The sequence below is a fragment of the Anastrepha obliqua genome, chromosome 3 (assembly GCF_027943255.1).
Source record: "Anastrepha obliqua isolate idAnaObli1 chromosome 3, idAnaObli1_1.0, whole genome shotgun sequence".
Classification (NCBI taxonomy): Eukaryota; Metazoa; Arthropoda; class Insecta; order Diptera; family Tephritidae; genus Anastrepha; species Anastrepha obliqua.
The window spans coordinates 2,837,561-2,859,411 of record NC_072894.1 but is presented as its reverse complement, the minus strand read 5'-3'; the positions used below and the strand labels follow the sequence as shown (position 1 = coordinate 2,859,411).

Genomic DNA, 21,851 nt, shown 5'->3' with positions numbered 1-21,851 from the left:
AAACATTTGGTATTTTTTAGCATAAACTTACATATAACGTTTTCACTAACGAGTTTTATTTGTTCTTTTTTGTGTGCGTCAATTGATAACGCAAGATTGCCATGTAACATATCGCGAGATAAAGGCATCTTTGGGCATTCGTTAAATATTGCATCAACATTTGGTAGTCAAGAATACAATATTTGTGCTCGTTGAGTACTGTATCAATTGGGAATTGTCCAAAAAAGAATTAGTGGCGATTGATGCAAAGAAATTTTATGAAATTCTGCCACATCTATGACATCGTAATAGGGGACGAACTTCGGATCTATACATACGAGCTCATGCAGGAGAGACTCGTCCTCATCAATACAAGATCGCATTCAGGCAGCTAACATAACATATTTGGACATATCAAACTTAAGAAATCTTCCTTTAAATCAAAGAAATAAAAATTTCAGATTTACAAAACTATCGTAAGACCAGTTTTAACCTACGGTTGTGAAATATGGATCCTTAAAACTAATTAAGGTAGTAGTCTGGTAACTTATTTTGAAAATTTCGAATTTCGGTTTTTTACATATTTTGAAAGTGCGATATATTGGTAATATACTGGGCAAATTTTAGGCCGAAATTCGGAATATTGACGAAATTATAGCACATACATGAGAGCGGCTCGTACTTGCGCAGCTCAATTGCTAAAACTTTAAACGCGTTTTTCTCAAAACAACTTTTTTCCGGATGGCCGTCGTGAAAACAAATTTTCTATCCAACGGATTGAGCTGAAATTTAGATATGTTTTTCTACACATCAATAGTTCTGGCGGGTAGTAGATTTAATTTATTTCGTCCCTAACTTTCCATTTTTTAGTTCGATTTCCACTTTAAAAAAAGGCAATTTTCTTACGAAGTCCGCCATTTTGTAATTTTTTGTCAAAATCATTTGATCTTACTACCCGCCAGAACGACAAGCACACTGATTAATAAGCAATTTATTTTTTCTGTTTCAGATGACCACAAGTGACGAAATCACGCCGGCCACCTTCTGATACCTTTAATAACATATCAGAAAATCAAACCGATTGAATTTTATTTTCCCTTCCAAAAAATGCCCCAAACATGGCCTCCTTTAGGAAAATATTCGGTCCCTTTCGATTAGAAGATATGGTATAACCACGAACTATGTGTTTTAATTGCGGGGCGAAATGTAACACGGCTTATAAAGCCGCAAATATTTAGTAGGTATGGACACGTCCTAAGAATGAGTAGCAAAAGAACGACCAGAAAGAGCGACCGCCTCGATGATGGTTGCAAGACGAAAGATGAGAAATGCGCAACAGGCCCTATGCTCCCGAGAGGAGTGAACAGGGGGAAAAAAGTGATAGAGGAGACAATGGTGCCGGAGCCGGAAACAAAACAGCAATCGACGGTATGGGTATTCCAAGGGAAGCTTAATCCACGGAAATTTTTCGTGGAGGAAGCACCTCAAAGTAAATGTTCGTTTTTTTTTTAAATCTGATCATGTCACAACTGTACCACTAAAAAATATTGAAACAATCAATTCTGAGTGGCATACAACCATTTCTTTGCCAGAAGTCGAAGACGAATCACCCTTCACCAACATAATGTCAGCTCTCAGCTCACAAAAGAAAATGTTTGAGCACTCAAAAGATCGATTTTATTACAACCCTGATTTATCACCTAATGATTTTTTTTGTTCCTCAAAAAAACAATGCCAACGTTTTTCAACACTTGAAGCAGCTGTTGAAGTTTTTAAACAGCTCGTTTTTGAGTTATGCACTTCTGAGTAGCAAAGGTGCTTTGAAAATTGGTAAAAGCAAATGCAGAAGTAAATTGACTTCCATTGGGCGCAAAATATAAAGAGCAACCCTCGTATTAAAGAGCAAGAGATCTTTACTGGACACTCCTGGAATACGATTAAGACTTGTTCTACCCCACACCATTTTCTGAGAAATAAATATATATGAATATTGCATATCTTTCCCATTATGTGTGGCTGATCCGCTTGTTTTTTTATTTCGTGGCCATAAAAATCAGATTGTATTTTAAAGCTTTTCTTTCCTACCGAACTATGATAATCAAAAGCACTCGGCAAAGCATAAAAGATGAAAATAAGGTTAGTTTGCTGGAGGAAATTGCGGCTACCGTGCACTGATTGAAAATCTCCCCCTTCATGATTGGTCGTCTGTCGGCTGCTACAACGAAGTGCCATAAACAACGGGATAACAATAACAAGGCGAGTGCTGTGTGTGTGAGGGCATGGAATGTGTTGGTGGTGGTGGATTGAATGGAACGAAGTGGCCGATGAGTTTGGGCGATGAGTGTGCCAATATGGCAATCGACCCTTACAAGGTCGCGCAGCTGGCGCCCAGATTCAGGAATGGGAACATCATTCATCAACTTTGAATCTCATATTAAAAATTAATTTTTTTTTGATTTTGCTGCTCAGTTGGTGAAGTTATTTGAAGAATTTGAGGTTCGATGCAACAGAAGAGCTGAACGGCCGCCTCCGTGCATTCCACTAAAAATAACAATTGTGCTTTAAGAATTTTGGTTTTCATTTTGCATTTAGAAACGTTCGCAGAGCAGTTTTGTATTTTGTTAGGCCACTCTAGGATTTTCAAAATATCGACATTTTTTTGTTTTGCTTAAAAGATGCTTTAAACCCTTTAGAATATAAAACAAAAAGTCCTATGCGTGAAAAAAATGTTTATCTCTAATATTTCGCACTTTTGCGCGAGCGCCTCTGACGTCTCTGACACGACTATTCAAATTTAAACCGTGTTTATCTCAAAACGTGATTTTTCAAAACTGCACGCAGCATAACACAAACAATTTTTAATATTTTCACTTGTAATTGTACAAGGATCTTTAGAACATTATTCCGCACTGAAATACGTACGGATTTTTTTATTAATTAATTAGAAAAATTTTTATAAACAATTAACGGTTCCATTTTAGATGAAAAATTCTACTTTTGACTTCAAACATCTGCAAAATACACAAATTTCAATATTTCTAAAATCCCGTACGTATTTCTACAGCTATACTCACGTCGATTGAGAAGAATTTTTTTAATTTGGTTTAGGTGGACATTTACGTCAGTTGTACTGCGTGCCGTGAAGTGCCTTTTTCGCAGGGCGCGTTCAGAGATTCACTCCAAAGGCGCCATTTTGTAATATTTTTCAATAAAAATATTTGTGATTACACTTAAATACATGCTTAATAATATACTTAAAAAGTTTTTTCCTAGCACCTTTCTTTCAATGTAAAAAAAATCCTTAAAAAACTGCTTTTTTTACAGTAGCTAGAGTGGCGTAACCCCTTAAGAAATATTTTCCTAGTAGACGAATTATAATGTTAATATAATCCACATTATAATTTTTTATTTAATAAAGAGAATTTTAGTACAAACAAGAAAAACTAAATTCAAAAACACATTTTTTATCGAATCCCAACATAATTTTCAATGCCAACAAAAGAACTTTTAACGCAGTTTACTTTTATTCAAATACTCATCATGTTTTAAAAACTGTAATAAAAAAACTTTTGAGTGAGGTTTTTTACCTTTAGTGAAATCTATATTTATTCTGATAGCTCAGCGGCCATTAAATCTCTTGGTGAGGTTGTCACCAAGTTTATAGTTTTGGTTACATTAATAAAATTTTTTACATATATAAGAAGGCAAAACCCCCCCTCCCACTACTAAAACTGTAGATAATAAAAAAAGTCCCAACGATTTCTTACCCTTTTGTACGAATGAGAGCAAAATTCTCTTTCGGCAAATAAAATTTCACGATCCATTGGCATAAAACTTAATTGCCAAAAATTTCCATTTAAATTCCCCAAGTGAAGTCACGCACGAAATTAAAATTTCTTTTCATTAATCAATTGTAGTGGTGTATGAATTAAAGAAGATCCACTCGCTCGAAATTATATGTTAAACACCAACCATTCCGATGGTTTCTTCTCTCTTAAATTATCAACGGTATCTGGCTCCTCCTACTCTTAAAATTCTAGCGGATTTTTGCCAAAGCATTTATTTGTTTTCACTGCTCCTCAAATTCAATTTAAAACACGTTGATAGTCGCTTAGCCACGCCACACATCTCCATACATACACACGTACACGGCAGATAAACATCGAACGGTTTGCAAAAGGAAGAGGAAGACTGCGCTCACACACACGTCATAGATAGACCGATTGACTGATAAGGCTGTTTGGATCCAAAGATGTTCATCGAGTTAAAGTGGAATAACGTACCTACTAACATTTTGACAAACCTACCACCGTCTAACTCCCACCAATAAATAAGCGGAATTCCAGTGACATGTAAACGAACGTAATATCCTGTGACTAAACGGTTTATGTTTGCCGTGTATTGAATTTCAGCGGCACGCACACGCGGCCGCAAAGGGGATGACTTTGACTTCTTGCCGCTGCTGCTGAAGGCTCACGTACACACACACACACACGCAACCGCGTCAAATCTGTTACATCGCTAGCATACGTCCGCAGGAGAATCGCAAAGGAGGAGTAATGCGAGGCGCAGTGTGTGCGTCGCAAGGCAATTTATCACCTCAGTGGACGAGTGTGTCCGACACCGGCAGCTTCTGGTACACAAAAGTATATTTTTTTGTTATAGGTCTTGTATTCCTTGTATATTTTGTATTTCTTGTTGGTAAATTAAATAAGTAAACTGAATTGGGCCTTTAGCAAACTCCAGTCTATGTATTGTAATTCTGGTGAGGTTGTTGTTGCGGCACTAGATTTTCGGTTGTTTGCACGATTAGTTGAATCACAAATCGCAAATAGTATGTCATTTGCCAAATGTGGGCGCAACTGAAGTATTTAACCAGTGCTTGAAAATGTTAACAACACGCGCTTTTACATTGAGCTCTCGAGCGATTGTGTGTGTAAGTACAATATGTAAGTGTATACGTATGATGGAAGAGATGGAAGAAGAAAGTAGCATAACCGTTGCATATAGGTATATAAAATATGAGTGAACTAAAGGAGTTGCTTCAGCTCCAATGATCTGAAACCATTTCCAATCTATATTATAAATATACGCCTTTTATTACAAAAAAAATCAATCCAAAAAGTTTCCGGAACAGCCACCAGGTGACGCCTTAAGGGGACCCGGTGGTCTAGAAATTAAAAAAAAAAACGATTTTTTTCCGATATTTAAAGTTTAGTATCTTAAGAATATACTATGAAATTTTCATGCGGAAACTCCCAATATTATAGCTTCTACAGCCCATTAACTAAAGGGTTATTCAATAGGTGCGCTTCAACTTTTCCGATAGGGAGGGCGAACGACGTAAGATTTTTTATTTTTCGCTTGTCATTTGTAAACTTCATTAGTATACATTTCATCATGGAACGCTACACACTTGAGCAACGATTGCAAATCGAGCAAATTTTTTATGAAAATAATCGTTCTGTTGCTGCTACTTTAAGAGCATTACGGCCATTTTACGGTCCATTTAACGAGCCGTCCCGTTTTGGGGTTATGTGAAGTCATTGGTCTACAGTAACAAGCCGGCGACGATTTGTGAGCTCAGAGCCAATATTGAACGCGAAATTGCTGGAATTTCGGCCGATTTATGCAAAATAGTGGTCGAAAATTGGGTTCAACGATTGGACTTCGTAAAACGTGCACGCGGAGGTCATGCAAAAGAAATCGAATTTCATACTTAAATGTATATGTTCAAACTCGATAATAAAAAAAAAATTAGTTAAAAAAGTCAAACTGTTTGTGTTTTATTCAAAAAAGTTCAAAAGTTGAAGCGCTCTTACTGAAAAACCCTATAGGTAGAGAGCGGTCCGCGCGTTCTCGTACCTCAAACTTTAAAGTCATTTATCTCCAAATTACTTTTTTCGGCCTGGTGTTGTCAAAAAAAAAAAGCACTATTCAACCGAATCGTCTGAAATTTTAATATATTCTTCACAATATCAATGGCTATCGCCCGCACTAGGATCATATTATTATTTCAATTACTTGTTTTTTTTTTTTTTTAACTGAAAAAAACCCCGATTTTTAGAGTGTGAAAGTCAAAACCGTGCCATTTTGTCAATTTTTTTATTCTAGTACGGGACATAGCTACAGTCATAAGGAATAATATTTTTTTGGTTATTGGGTTTCAGATAAATAAAAGAGCCAAAATGGACAACACTGTTCAGGTCCAAATATTTTTTTTTTTTTCATTTTTGTGGGTAAAAAAGAAGTTAAATAAAAAGCCTAAAAAATTTAATTATCGTTTTTCATTTATTCCAAAAAAAAATTCCTCGATCTCTAGACTACCAGGGGTTCCGGTAAGTAAACTGATTCTCTGTGATTAACATTTCTACCAATTTTATCACTATTGTTGAATTTGAATGAGCTTGTATTACATTTGCGTTAAAACTGGATTTAATGCAAATGCGCAGCGTGCGACAAAGTTTTGAACTGCGGCAAGCCTCATTTGCAGAAGCACGCCGAAACAAAAATGCACCAAAAAATATTAAGACAATAAAAAATACACCTAAAATAAACAGTTTTTTTAAGAAAAAGGCGAGTAAACCAAATGGTTTCGAAATAAGACTTAGCATGTTCTTCGCTGAGCATAATGTCGTGCTGCAAGTGGTGGACAGCTTAATTCCTCTCTTGAAAGAAATAAGAAGAAATAATAAAAAACTCTGAGCTTGGAAGAAATAAGTGCACCAGCATAATAAAAATGTATTGGCAAAAGAGAAAAAGACAATTTAGTACAAAAATTAAATAATAATGATCGATAAGAGCACAGACATCGGGCTCAATCAAAATAAGTGTGAGAGATTTTTCGACGAGGAACGCGAGCGAGTTGTGGTTAAGCTGCCCAATAAGAACTGATTGCACTGCAGAAGCTCTGTACGGAATTTTTAAAGAATCCATTTTATCTCTTGGAATTCCATTCCAAAACATAATTGGTAATTAAAGTACATTTATTTTATTACATTTAAGATATGTGCAGCGATGGTGCCAGTGTAATCATCGGGCACTCCTTTGCATGAAGATTAATTAATGACATACCAAATGCCATAGTTGTAAAGTGCATATGTCATTCTGCAGCAATTATTGCAAGTAAGGCTTGTTTAACGCTACCCATAGGAGCTGAGGATCTTTTGCGGCAAATCGGTTCGTACGTTTCGAGAAGTTCCAAAAGATGCGCGCAATTAGAAGCTCTGTAGGAAATGCTAAACGAGAAGAAAAAGAAAATCCTTCGGACTTGTGCAACCAGGTGGCTCTCTCATCACAAATGCGTCGAAAGTGTATTACAAAACTGGGATGTGTTATTGGCATTTTTCAACCAAGCTGTCACGCAACACAAATTGAAATCAACAGAGGCGATTTTATTTGAACTCAACAAACAGCACAATAAGATTTATTGAAGTGAAACTTCTTTAGCGGCGGTCTGATATTTGAGAGTGAATTGGAAAAAATGTAACGTTGAGAGATTTCGTTACGCGAGAGAGAAAAAAAGATACATCGTAGAGAGAAGGAGAAAGAGAGCTATACATTTTCTATACCTAAGACATAGGCTTCGTTGTAAGACAGAGTATACAGATATGTAAAATAGAGAGAAAGAGAAGGAGAGCTATACATCATAATGTTACGCGACAGAAAAAAAAGTTGCTGGTCATGTTGCAGCGCATAATTAACAAGAACAAAACGATTAACGCTAAACGATCACATTTACCATTAGTTTGTGCTTGTGCGACGACCATTCACAAGTCTCAGGGAAGCACGTATTCTGAAGTTGTTTATGAATATGATAAAAAACATTCGCAATCATTAGTTTACGTTGCTTTATCACGAGTCACTTGTATTGAAGGCTCGTGGATTATAACGAACGGAAATGATTTTAGATTCTACTATGGTCAACGAGCATCAGTCAGTATGTCTCATTTACAAGATGAATTCCGGAGACTATCGTTAAATAGACTGGAAACTGTGGATAAACAAATAATCGATTTCATGACTCAGAGAAGAGGGCTATCTGTATATACTCTTAATTGTCAGAGCCTACGAGCACATTCCGCAGATTTAACAGACTCTGTCATCCGCAAATCGAGTATAGTACTTTTGTCCGAAACTTGGTTAAACGATAACGAGGATGTTAGTATACCAAATTTCAATTGCGTCATCAAATATAAGCGACTAAATGTTAGAGCTGGCGGTGTGGCAATCCACCAAAATCAAGATGATAGCGTAAATATCGTCACACCAAACATGGAAATGACTGCAAGGCAGTCTCAGTCATATTCATCAACAGTCACACCAGTTGGCGATGTTTGCATTGCAGAATGTCAAACGTTGAATGGAAAAACTATTGTCATAGCCGCCATATATTTCTCACCGAACCAAAATATTGATGACATATTATATTTCATTCACCGCTCACTACTGGTTTACAGCCACGCAGGTGCAAATGCACTTGGAAGAGGCGAAGACAAAATTCCATTGATTCTCGGGGGAGATTTCAACGTAATTTTCGGATCCAATGATTCTTTGCCGTTGATTCAATTTCTTCGAGAAACATTCGGTTTGGAGATAAACAATAACCCTAAAGAATCAACAACAAAATCCGGAACTACACTAGATGCAATTTTCACACGTTATCTAGAAAATATTGAATCACGTACATATATTTCATATTTCAGCTATCACAAACCAATTATACCAGTATTACCAATTGAACCACCAACAGACGATGGCATAATGCATATATAGTTAATAAAATCGAATTTTGGTTACACAAATTTTATACTGTTGTATTTCTTTTGAAATTATCCCTGTCTCCTTCTCTTCCTCTCTCGCTCTTTCTCTCTCTCTCTCTCTTATTCACACACAGAAGTTTCACTTCTACCACGTGTACGATGCTGCACATGATTTTTTTTATTTTTCCTCAAGTATGTACTCAATTACTTCAATACTCTAAACGCACTTTTTCAGTCGAAAGCACCTTTAATACAGGTACTCGAACGAGAATCGATCAAAATATTTTTAGGTTTAGATCAAAATTTTATTAAAAAGGTTGAGCCTAACATTACATCGGCTGTTATATCGCCACATATTTCTCTACCGCTTGAGAAGTCGTGCAAAGTACTCATTCATATTCCATTTTTTAAAACATATTATATAACCAAAAACTATTCAATTCAAATTTAAACAGATTTTCATGGCAGATGTGTTTGGAGTGTATATTGTTTTTGCTTTTTGTTTCTGTGTATTTCGTAAATTATTTTTATTAGCCAAATAGGTAAAACCATACATGGGGAAAAACCACGAAAAAATTCATATTTCTAGCAATATTTCTGAATTTCGCTGGATTAATAGATGTCGAAACACTTGCTTGACAAACTGTATATGCCTTGGATACATTTTTTTTGATACCAATTTCCTAACCTTTAATTAAATTTCACTATCAATTAATTTTTGTTTAATTAGAGGATTACCACATTTAAAAATATTATTGGATTGATATATTGGCAACTCTAAAAAAAGAGTTTTTTCTCATGCCGTCTTTTACCAGCCTTTATAACCAAATTAGGGCAAATATTTACCATTGAATTCAACTTACCATGCGCCGTGAGTCGTGCCGTTTTATCGGACAATTTATACCCGTGTGGATTGATCGACATCTTCTCCTCTGAAATTAGAAATGCAAAGGAAGAGAATACTATAAGTACAACAACTAAGAAGTAATGATATTACCATTGCAAATAATTAATATAAAATAAGTGTACAAAAGCCTAGGGTGAGGCCCAATCGACGTATGTTTTAATAAAATATTAGTAGGATTGAGCCACATACGAATAAAATTTTTAGTTCATTTTATTATCTACAAAAGTTATATACAATTCTCCATCTTTTGCCGTAATAATTATCTTTTTTTGTTATATTTAAAATATCGAATATAATGGCGTGGCCATTACTCTGGGATACTCTATTTTTCAAATCGCGACTAAATGAAAAAAGTAGTTAATATTCGTTTGTTTGATAAACAGCTTTTTTCTAATAAAGTTAACTCTCATCTTGTAAGATTAGCAGTAATTATCCGATTGGTTCAAAAACGGACTATCCTACTATCAATTTTTCCCTTCATAAGACATGCTCAAACAAAAGGGAATAGTTTATTTTATATATATATCAATCGTGGTATTAGCAGCGGCATTAGTTCTTTTGCGCCTGATGCCGGCATAACCGAATTTTTTGCAGGGAATCTTGAGCAGTTTCAGAGAAACTTAGCCACTGGGGAAATGGCTGTGCAAAATGACGCTGAGCAATATCAGTAGCCCCGTCAGATTTGGGAAGGACCTCTCCGAAACTATTTGAAACCAATTGCGGAAATATGCTGTTTCGACGGGTTGAGTCCAAATGGAGAGAGGTGTTAGGGGAGTGGGTTGGAGGGTGCATGTGAAAAGGTAGTTGCATCGTGGGATTACCTTCAAATGCCGAACACGGAAAAGGCTATGTGAGGATCAGAAAGATGCAGGAGAGATATTGCTCTGGTGAGCTCCGAGGAAAATGGAACCTCTATTGTAGTGCTCTATGAATGCACCATTTCATTATGCGAAATAGAAGTCATGGAGGTTACGTGCGTTAGACAGCGAGAGCAACATGTGACCACAAACCGTGTGGACTATTCCCAAGTCTTAAGGCTCAAGCAGGTCTTAAGATGGCACTACATTGATTACATTTATCCGAAGTAGAGTTTGGTTAGAGCCGTCTTTGGCAAATGCAGCAGAAATAATCTTTGGGTCCAGAGCTAGGCTCAATGCTAACCCGAAGTATTGGGAGTAGCCTTGGTCGGGAAAAACCCGACTCACTCCGGTTTCTAGAATTGGCTGCCATGGGAAACAAGCAATCGACATGCTCGCGTATCCACACCCACGTCACTGTTAGGTGGATAGTTTAGGGTCTTGAAGTAGTAAGAGACTACGTTTATCTAGGAAACAGTATTAACACCGATAATAATGGCAGCCTTGAAGTCCAACGAAAAATCTCTCTTGCACACAAGTGCTACTTTGAACTAAGTAGGAAATTGAGTAATAAAGTCATCTCTCGACGAACAAAATTAACACTTAATAAGGGTCTCTCACATCCTATCGTATTGCGCAGAAGCTTGGATGATGACAACATCCGATAAGACGTCCCTCGGAGTGTCTGAGAGAAATATTCTGCTGGAAATTTTTGGACCTTTGCATGTTGGTGACGGCAAGTATAGCAGGCGATGGAACGATGAGCTGTATGAGATTTACGACGACATGGACTTAGCGCAGCGAATAAAGATCCAGCGGCTTCGTAGGTTGGGCCATGCCCTCCGAATGGATACAATCGCTCCAGTACCGAAAGGGTTCGATGCGGTACCAGCTGGTGGTAGCAGGGGAAGAGGAAGGCCTCCTTTGCGTTGGAATCAGGTGGAGAAGAACTTTGCTTCACTTCGTGTGTCCAACTAGCGCTGGTTAGTATGAGAAAGAAACGACTGACGCGCTTGGCTAAACTCGTTTAAACTCGCTTAAGCGGTTATCGCGCCAATTAAGAAGAAGAAGGACTACTTGAGATCAAATTTGAATAAATTTTCTTTAGTAGCTATAGAAATATTGAGTTTATGAAAATTACTGTTATATGAAAAGTGAAGTGTAAGACAGATGGACATCATTATGCTAAATATTTGGGAATGTATTTGTATCGATATCATTTAGCTATTGCAAACTAACGCTTTTTGTACAAAGATATGTTGCCCGAGAACATATTTCGACTTTGTTTTTGGAATATATAGGAATTAATAAAAACATTTTTCTAATAGCGGTCGCCCTCCGCAGGCAATGGCAAACCTCCGAGTGTATTTCTGCCATGAAAAAGCTCCTCATAAAAATATCTGCCGTTCGGAGTCGGCTTGAAACTGTAGGTCCCTCCATTTGTGGAACAACACCAAGACGCACACCACAAATAGGAGGAGGAGCTCGGCCAAACACCTAACAGAAGTGTACGCGCCAATTTTTTATTTTTATATTTTATTTTTTTTGGAATAGAATGAGAGTATAAAAAAATTCGTACACATTTATTATATTTCTCTAATTTATTTGATTGAGAATTAAAAATCTTATTAACGGGAACTTATTGAGGAATTATTTTGTTTAGTTTGATTATCAATATGCACTGTGAATCCCTCAAAGTGCATAAAAAGAAGCTCCAAACTTGCAGATACTTCCACAAAGAATATTTTGAGATTTTTTAAGATGAAAGTAAACTTTTATTTATTCAAAAAGTATTTTCTAATAACAAAATATTTAATAAAAAAAAAAAAACAAAAAAAAAATGAATTCGCTTAATTTGAATTTATTATTGTGAAAGGTATTCAGTTTCGAACGCCACATTAAGGATCGCGGTGATTTCATACCACCGTACGCAATTATTCTTACGTAAAAGGAAATATTTGATAAAAAAATCTCAAAAAAAGCACTAAATAGATATTCTTTGCTTTAACTTAAGCTACCATTACATAAATTTCGAGCCTTATCCAACTTGTATGTTTCCCCAATATTCCGAAAAAATACCACACGAATGAACAGATGAATTCGATATAAATGCTATGACACTTTGAAGGACAAATGAAGGACAGAATGTGAATAGATGAGTAGAAAAAAAACAAAAAAAAAGTCTTTCGTAAAATGGAGTGAGATGGCAAGAGTGCTTTTGAGAAGTAAAACTTTACGTAATGGCAATGATTTGGTTGCTTATATGGAGAAAACCGAAGTATATGGGTGTGTATGAGTGTGTGTGTGTGTGTGTGTGTGTGTGTGTGTGTGTAGTATTGGAGGTGTTTAATGAAATGACGCTTCGCAACTGCGCGTGGCAAGTTGCGCCAAGGCTCTGCCAAAAGCAACTCCCGAATTTTCAAGGTGGTGCCACGAAGGGCGTTCGAACGTTTATGTAATCGACATTTTCCTTAAATTGAGGAATAAGATTTTATAAATTTTACACCTTATTTTGCGGAAAAAAATTATGTAGTGATAATGCGTGCATACGTATGTATGTGTGTTCTAATAATTATTGGGAGTTCACTTTACAATTTTGTGTGTTGATCAGCACATTTAGGTGTCTATTGGTGAAGCCTGCTTACCAATAATCTTGCGGAGATCTTCGATGTATTGCTTTAGGAGAATCACTTTGACTGTTTGGATTTAAATGATTGTGATGAAGAAAGTGACTGACTGGTGACTGTTGGGATATCGAAATGCGGTGGTTTTGATGATGGCACGATAACTATTTAAGCTTAACTACATCAATTTGATGAGGGCAGAGCGTGGCCTTGGTATGTATGAAGGTGTGCTGCCAACTACAGGGAAACACTTTCTCTTTTGATTAGATCTCGTATTTGCTTTTACTACTTGTAGTTCTGCGTGCGCTTTCTACATTTGTTTTGTGCCTTACAACGTTTTCGATATGGATACTTCAGCAGCGATGTCTTGGTACACTAATCGTTTTCAACCGTTTCACTACTTTCGTTCGAGAGACAGGCCTCAGGCTCACACAAACTAATTCTACCGAATTTGCAGCACTTTGAGATTTTTTCACACTTAGTTCTTTCAGTTGGAACTGGCTGAGTTCTGATAGCAAGGAGAAACTACGTTTGACCAGGACGGACAGAACGCGAATGCAGCTTTACTGTTTGACGATCTGCGGCGCAGTGTGCCAAAGCATCCATTCGAATCATCTAAGAAGCCAATTTTTCAAAATGGCTGCGATTACGCTACGCTTTGTATGTATGTGTGTGCACTGTACACACTTCGTGGCGACATCGTCGACCAAACGAACACAATGAAATTATCGATTCTGTTTTTTCAACGCAGCAAAGTGGCCCCACCACCCACCAGCATCGGCTCGTATGCTGCGATTTGGGGAGCATCAACGTGACATAAATTTTCATGAATGACGTCATTGTTGCCATTTTTGTTGCGTAGGCGGAGCTAAAATGCTGAAACGTATTTGGGGGACTTGCGGGAGATGGCGAAAAGCGAGGCGGTGGGCCATATGGTTTTGAGCTGGAATGGAGCTACTGCTAAACACGCCTTTTCGTGTTACGTCTTTCTCAGGGAAAGAGTTGGTGCTAATGGATGCATTTAGTTGGCATTGCGTAACTAATGGCCTTTCGAAAGCAAAAAATATGAGCTTTAAGTGAGAATTTAAAACTTTAAATAAACTGCGGAACTTTATTATATTTTGTGTAAGGAAATTTCAATGAAAACAACTCAGAAGTAATTACATCGAATGTATCAAAAACTGTGAGGAAATAAATAATTTAGTGTAATATTACCATACTTGTCTTTTGGGTTGTCAGATTTTCTTTGACCTCAATCGAAATTTATATAATACACGCAAGAAGGAAGAAATAAATCACGAAGTTGAAAAAATACACATACATATGCATAAGTGCATCTATGTTGTCTTTTTGCTATTTTTTCTCTACCAAACCAGGTCATTCATTCAATTTGTCCAGAACACATTTGTTGTTGTTTTCTTTTGTCAGAGAATATGGAGGGCGCAAGAAATGTAATAACTTTTTCTCTTTTGCCTTGTTGCCACAAACAAAATTTACAGTATCAATGTTGCTTTTACATATTTTGGCCAGCAGTGAAAGCAAAGCAAGAAACGACAAGGGACAAGTGGAAAAGTACAGAATTCCTTAGTTATAGTCAAAGTCATCCATTACATGAGATCATTGGAAATGTGGTGACGTAAATGCACCATGCGATGGAAAGTATTTCTTATAGCACATTCTTAACATTCTTTTTTTTTAGAGATTCTCATCTTCAACATTTAAAGCACTACAGCTCGTTGTGAGTCTTAGCTGCCTCCACAATTATTCTCCAGGCACCTCGGTCCATAGCCATAGTTCTTTCTTCCGTTTTTCAATCCCTCGTGGGGCATAGGGTATCAATAGTTGGGCGCTCCTATACTTCTTAGATCGTCCTCAACGTCGTCTAACCATCGCTTCCGCGGATGCTCCCTTCGCTGTACCTCAAGCATACGCGCATATTGAACTTTGCGAGGTATTCTTTCATCTGGAATTCTGCAACGTGCCCTAGCCATTGGATGCGCTGCGATTTGATTTTGTAATTTTTGATATGTGTAAAATTTCATATATGTAAATATCTGTTCTCATTAAAGACTCTGCTCTATACCGATTTTATACAACTATTCTTCACTAGTTGATGAATTTAATTTAGTTTACAAAAATGGGTATAGTTATTACCCAATTTTGCTCAGTAAAACATCGAAACTACTTCTGACAAACGTAGATAAGCACCCCAGTTTCACTCAAATGTGTAAATTATCACTTGGATTATTAATTACAAAGGCGGTCGGACGAACGGAAGAAAACACTTTGCTACTTTATATTCGTACATTTTATCAACAAAGCAGCGGGATCGTTTATAAAACCTTTTAAAAGGGTCTGCCAGTAATTTCGATTAAAAATTCAAGACAAACAGGCGTCTTGATGTTGTTCCACAAATGGAGGCACCTATAGTTTTAAGCCTACTCCGAAGGGCAGATATTTTTTATGAGCAGCCTTTTCATGGCAGAAATACTCGCTAAGGTTAGCCATTGCCTGCCAAGGGGCGACAGCTATTAGAAAAAACTTTTTCTTCATTTTGGTGTTTAACCTACATTTTCCGAATGTAGGTAGGTAGGTAGGTAGGGTGGTTGTCGTAAGACACACTTAGACCTTCGGCAGGTCCATTGTGATACCACTGGAGCTTATCCTTACTCTACGTGTTCCCTTTCAAACCATCCGGTTGCTTTAATAAACGAGCAGAGCTTCGTTAGTTTTAGATGGGCTATATCCGCTACATCGGTTAGAAATGCTGTATCGAGGGTGCGCAGCCTTCTCCTAGCTAGTCTTTCACACTCACATAAAAGGTGTCTGACTGTTTCCTCTTCTTCTGTATTTAGACAGCTTCTACAGAAATCGAAGTAAGGTAGTCCTAACCTTCTAGCGTGGCTGCCTATTAAACAATGGCCTGTTAATACACCTATCATTTTTCTTATAGATTCCCTGTTGAATCTTAGCAAGATCTTCGATCGACCGCTGTTCCAGTTGGGCCATGTCTGTCTGCTTAGTTCGCATGTTGTGAGGTTTTGGCAGATTGTATTTACCTTTTTGATGGTTTCCCTGTCTATAAGTAATTTACAAGTGGCTATAGGCATGGGTATCAGCGCCTTATCCGGTTCGAGATCAAGCGTTGTACCGGCTCTTGCAAGTTCATCCGCCTTACAATTTCCTGGAATGTCCCTGTGGCCTGGTACCCAGATAAGGTGCACCTTGTAGCACTTAGATACGTCATCTAGTAGTTTAAAACATTCTAGAACTGTTTTTGACGAGTGTGTTTTTGATTCCAGCGCTTTTATTGCTGCTTGACTGTCCGAGTAAATGAAGACTTCATTTGTGGATAATACTCTCGTTTTTATTTCTTTAAGCCCCTCTTTTATGGCAGTGACTTCCGCCTGAAATACACTGCAATGATCAGGTAAGCGGAATGATTGGCATACTCCGAGTTTGTCGGAGTAGACCCCTCCACCTACTTTGTTATCCAGTTTTGAGCCATCTGTGTAGATGTTTACTTCATTTATCTTAACAATGAGCCCGTTATCCCATTCCTCTTTGGAAGGAAATACTGTGACGAAGGATTTATACAAATTGATGTCCTTGGTCCTACAGAAATCCGTTGTGTTGGGAATGCAGGGGAATTGTTCTAAAATTGAGGAGTGTCCTCTTTGGTTCGTTCTGAGTAGGCCGATTTCTCTTAGTCTGAGAGTTGCTTTGGCAGCTGTTTGCTTACCGTACTGCTCTATTGGTAAAATGTAAAGCATGATATTTAGTGCATCTGTGGGTGTGGTTCTGAGGGCCCCGCAGATGCAAAGACTGGCCATTCTTTGTACGTGTGCCATGGTTCTTTTAATGTACAATTTATCTAAAGCTGGCCACCATACTAATATGCCGTATGTTAGGATAGGTCTGACAATTGCCGTATAAAGCCAGTATACGATAGATGGGGAGAGACCCCAACTTAGTCCTATCAGCTGTTTACAAGAGTATAGTGCTATTGTCGCCCTTTTTACTCTATCTTCGACATTTGCCTTCCATGTTAGCTTTCGGTCTAGTATTAGACCTAAGTAGCGGGCCTCATCACTAAATGACAGTTTCCGAATGTTAGTCACGCACCAACCGAAGACACTGCTATATCATATAAGGTATCAACACCATGTATTTTTTGCATAAAATATTTATCTGAAAAAATTTGTTTGGTATTCATGGTATTCACCTGATATGGCGCCGGCTGATTTATTCTCACCTTCGAGGAATCCGTTTTCAGAAAACAAAAAAGAGAATTCGTGTCATTAAGTGAAGTAGAATCCGGATAATGAGTTTAACAAATATTTTTGTGCTTGGATTATTGTATCTGTATTATTTTGAAAGGCATACGACACATTTATTTATTTATTTCACTCTATGAACAATATTTTTTACAGACTAGTGGAGTCATAGTTCTAGTTATTCAAGCTAATACGAGTACAGTAGTCTATTACAGTAGTAGTGGGAAGAAGATTTAATAATGATTTGATTTGTAATAGAGAAATCGATGACGATAGTTTCGCATCAAAAATTAATTTCTCGCATTTTAACTATTGCTAAATGAAATAGATCAGATACTCATACTCAAATATTGCTCTGGGAACATTGGAGCTCAACATTTAAAAAAATGGGCAATCAACGACATCTTAAATAACATTTTAATGTAAAGTTAACGATAAGGTTGCTCCACAGCTTGTCAAAGATCATAAATTTATCAGCTTGGAATGATGAACTTGTTAGCTGTTGTTAAAAGAAAGTTTCCAGTCAAACATAGTTCATTGATCTCTAATTTCTAGGCATAAAAACGATTGAAACACTTTCTCAATTCGGTTTCATTGAATAAACTAAATTATTGGACTAGTGTTCTAGAACAAGAAACTCTACTTGAACCCTAAAATATTTTCAATCCGAATAGATAATCGAAAACTTTGAGGAAACTAAACTGAGGTTGTTTAATACCTTTAATTGAATCAAGTTCGTTTCCCCAACCTTGCGACAAGTTGTCTGTAGTCTAACGACACAAATGAATTTTTAATTTAAATGCTTTTATTGACAGATAAGATAATATTATAATATATAATAACAATTAGGAAAAAGACGTTTAACCATACCCTGATTTTCTGGTCAGCCACAAGAAAAATGTGCTAAAGATTAGCTTTCGCATTACATTTGTATTATTTCTCGGAATCGTGTAAAAAATCAACGGGGTTTTTGAGCAACTTCAAATTTGCATACCCAAACATTTTATAAACATTTCGATTAGAAAGTTGAAAATTTTCATTACAATTCTTGGAATTTGTTAAATTTTTGTGAATTTTATAAAAAACTTTGGCTTATAATGTTTTTGGCATGATGGAAAGAATAATGAGATGGCGCCTGTCGTGGTCCCGTTACTTTGCTCTCAGCGAATTTGACAACGAGTTACATGATTTTAGCTTTTTGTATGGCCAGATTACCATTTTCGTAACTTGATTTAGCATTTTTTTTTGTTATTTAGTCTCGGAGTTTAAGTTCTTTCTTCATGACATTTTTCTAGCCTGTTCTAATTAAAATGTAATGTTTATAATTTTGCAAAATATACATTTTTTAATAATTAGTTAAATAATTCACTCAGATTTATTTAGCTTTACTTTTTTTTAACATCTGGTGGCATTGCCCGCGATTACAGATGTTGTTGGTGTTCTTCTGCTTTCGGCAGTCAAATCTCTCTCTCGCTACTGCAGTGTTGCCTAGCTTTGGATATAAAAACGCACTAAAATGCCTCCGCATTCAGTAAATTCAAACGCCTTTTAAAATGTGTAAAAAGGTTTTCAATCTTAAGAAGAGTTGAGATAGGGACATTTAATATTGTTGCATAACCTTAAAAGGTGCAAAAAATTAAATTTACACTTTCAAAATATCAAATTTTATAAGAACCAACTAATTTTCATTAGTACTAAAATCTTCTCAGAGTGACCTTTTTTAACCTTCTTTTGTATAATAATACAGCTTTTTTTTTAACTTAAAGTTTCGGTAGCTTTAAATTAAAAAACAAACACGAAACTTCAAAATTTTCGCATTTTGGGAATAAAAAAGCACAAAATTTATTGCGAAGGGCAAATGGTTGGCAATACTGCACAACTCGAAAAAACGTGACGTCACACACTCTCTGATGGGCGCAATCTTCTTTCTATCATTCTTGTGTTTTTGGTATACAATTAACTACATTTTTATAAAAATTAAAATGAAAAGTGGTTTAATTATGTGAGCAAAGTTGCATGTAGCTCAATTAAATAATTATGTATGTGTTATTACATAGATAGATTGAATAGATTTGAGGTTTCCACTTCGATCTTTTGTCTTTTATGGTCTTTTGTGATCTCCACTCATCACAGTACCGGATCCGAACCCAGTTCCCTTATGATAAGCTGGGTTAAGATAGAGCTGGGTTAGGCAGGGCATATATGCTTTTCTTCTGGCTGTAATTGGTCGAGATATCTCATTCTCCGCACTATAGTGCCGCATTCAAGGATAAGATGTGTTGGAATCTCCGGGGGACTGGTCACAGAAACGACAGGAGTCAGTGGCTCATATTCTCATATCTGAGAATGCTCATGAACGTTCTCAGCTTATTTTTAGGGAGGGTAACGATTTTCCTAAACTACTTTTGATTGTACCTCCAGTAAGGATTTCGCCTGGCATAGCCTCATAATTTAGTGCCAGCTGACCTCCTGTGCAAGATTTTTGGACCTTTGCACGTTGGCAACGGCGAATATCGCAGACGATGGAACGATGAGCTGTATGAGCTTTACGATGACATAGACATAGCCCAGCGAATAAAGATCCAGCGGCTACGTTGGCTGGGTCATGTCGTCCGATGGATACAAACGCTCGATGTGGTACCAGCTGGTGGTAGCAGAGGAAGAGGAAGGCCTCCTCTGCGTTGGAAAGATCAGGTGGAGAAGGACTTGGCTTCACTTGGTGTGTCCAACTGGCGCCGGTTAGCACGAGAAAGAAACGACTGGCGCGCTTTGTTAAACTCGGCCAAAATCGCGTAAGCGGTTATAGCGCCAATTAAGAAGATGAACCTCCTTTAGCCTTTGCTCTGCACTCCTAGGCTTATCCTTGACGGTATTTTATTCTATAGTAAGCCCCTCTAGCCTATGTGTCCTAAATGAGCCGGATGCAATTTTGCGCTTCTACCAAATTCAGTTTCTCGATAGGACAGGATTGCAAAGATGAGTGAGGACTTAAACGCACAGATGGCAGTGCCTTGAGTGGCAGACTGCCGCTCAGAATGGAGATTCGCTTATTCCAGAGATTCCTTGATCTTTGCCCATGGACAGATCGCATAGATATATGAAAGAACCTAAAATTCAATTTTTTTAATATTTTATAGAATTATTCTGTGGAGTTCGCGATTGCATCTCCATACATAATCGATGGGAGTAAGGTCCGTCCTTAGAACAGACCACTAAAGCAACTCAATTTTTTGGGAGAAAAAAAACCCTTGCTTTCTTAGACACAAGAATCAGTGCATTAATTATCACCAAAATCAAGAAGTTCGCTTTCTAACAAGTCTGTGAGCATTGCTGCATTTATTTTGCCTGGCACAAAACATATTTTTGACTTGCTTCCTGATGAAAATGCTGTTCATCCGTGAGTGTCTTACATCCATCCAATATTTGTGGCGACAATCTGGTCCATCTAAATAACTTTTTTTCATCTTGCACCTTTGCTTATGCCTACACTCACTTGAGAGTCGTATTCTCCACTTTGTGTGGTGGCAGCCGTCCGAAGACAAATAATTCATTTTGCAGATATAAATATTTTATACGGGGTTTTCGCCTAATTTAATTAGAAATAACAGTACTATGAATACGGTGCAAATGAGATAAAGCCATAAAGCAATCGAAACAAAATATGTGCTTATATACCAAAAATTACTACTGTACCATTAACACCTGTAACATGAATCAATTTTACGCATATAATTATTGGCCTGGGGTATATACAAATGTATATACAAATATATAAGTACATAGACATGTACGAGTATGCAAAATATGTGCTCGATAGTTCAGGCCCTCTGACGCACCTGTTTATCTAGATCGTAAATGGAGTATATTTCATGCATTCAAGTTCGAAAAATCGATTTGCTTAATATAATCGACACCGCTTATCAATCCGTTGAAAGGTACTTCTGATGGTGCCGATGGCTTCTTCAAATTCGATGGGCAAAAATCACAGCTATCTCTTAACAACCAATAATATTTAATATTATTTACAAAATAAATGTTATCGCTGGTGTGATAAAGCAGCTACCAAATGTGATTAACTGGGTTTTACGTTCACCCTTTGCTGTGTGGGGTGTTGTACTAACAAAATATCTATGCATACAGGGTAATTATTCATTCGATATACTCTTTGTGAGGAGCTCCAATGTGGAGTGTTGCGTAACTCGGATCCATTACGAGCCAGATCTGCAGCTTAACGCGTCTATGTGGTGTTGATTAATCATTTTAACCTCACCTGATCCATGGCTTATTTGCAGTATATATGATTTGATGTAATATACAGAATAGGTTTTGCACATAGGTACGTATTTCTAAATAGAGAAGTATGAATACGGCCCCCAAATTCAGGACGATCAAAAAAGAGTTACAAAAACTGTTTTTATGTTTAAAATAAAACTTGTTGTAAAAAG

General features: G+C 37.0%; 1 protein-coding gene across 3 annotated transcripts in view; it reads right to left on the bottom strand.

Annotated features, from left to right (window-relative positions):
• LOC129240783 (glutamate decarboxylase) overlaps nucleotides 1-21,851 on the bottom strand; it is a 67,143-nt gene that overhangs the window by 32,773 nt on the left and 12,519 nt on the right. Inside the window, exons 1-2 of one of the 3 annotated variants that reach the window (XM_054876764.1) lie at nucleotides 13,462-13,706; nucleotides 9,605-9,673 (exon numbers count right to left, since the gene is read on the bottom strand). In XM_054876764.1, coding sequence (XP_054732739.1) covers nucleotides 9,605-9,665 — 61 coding nt within the window. In that variant the 5' untranslated portion in view covers nucleotides 9,666-9,673; nucleotides 13,462-13,706. The other 2 variants (XM_054876766.1, XM_054876765.1) reach the window with 2 other exon arrangements.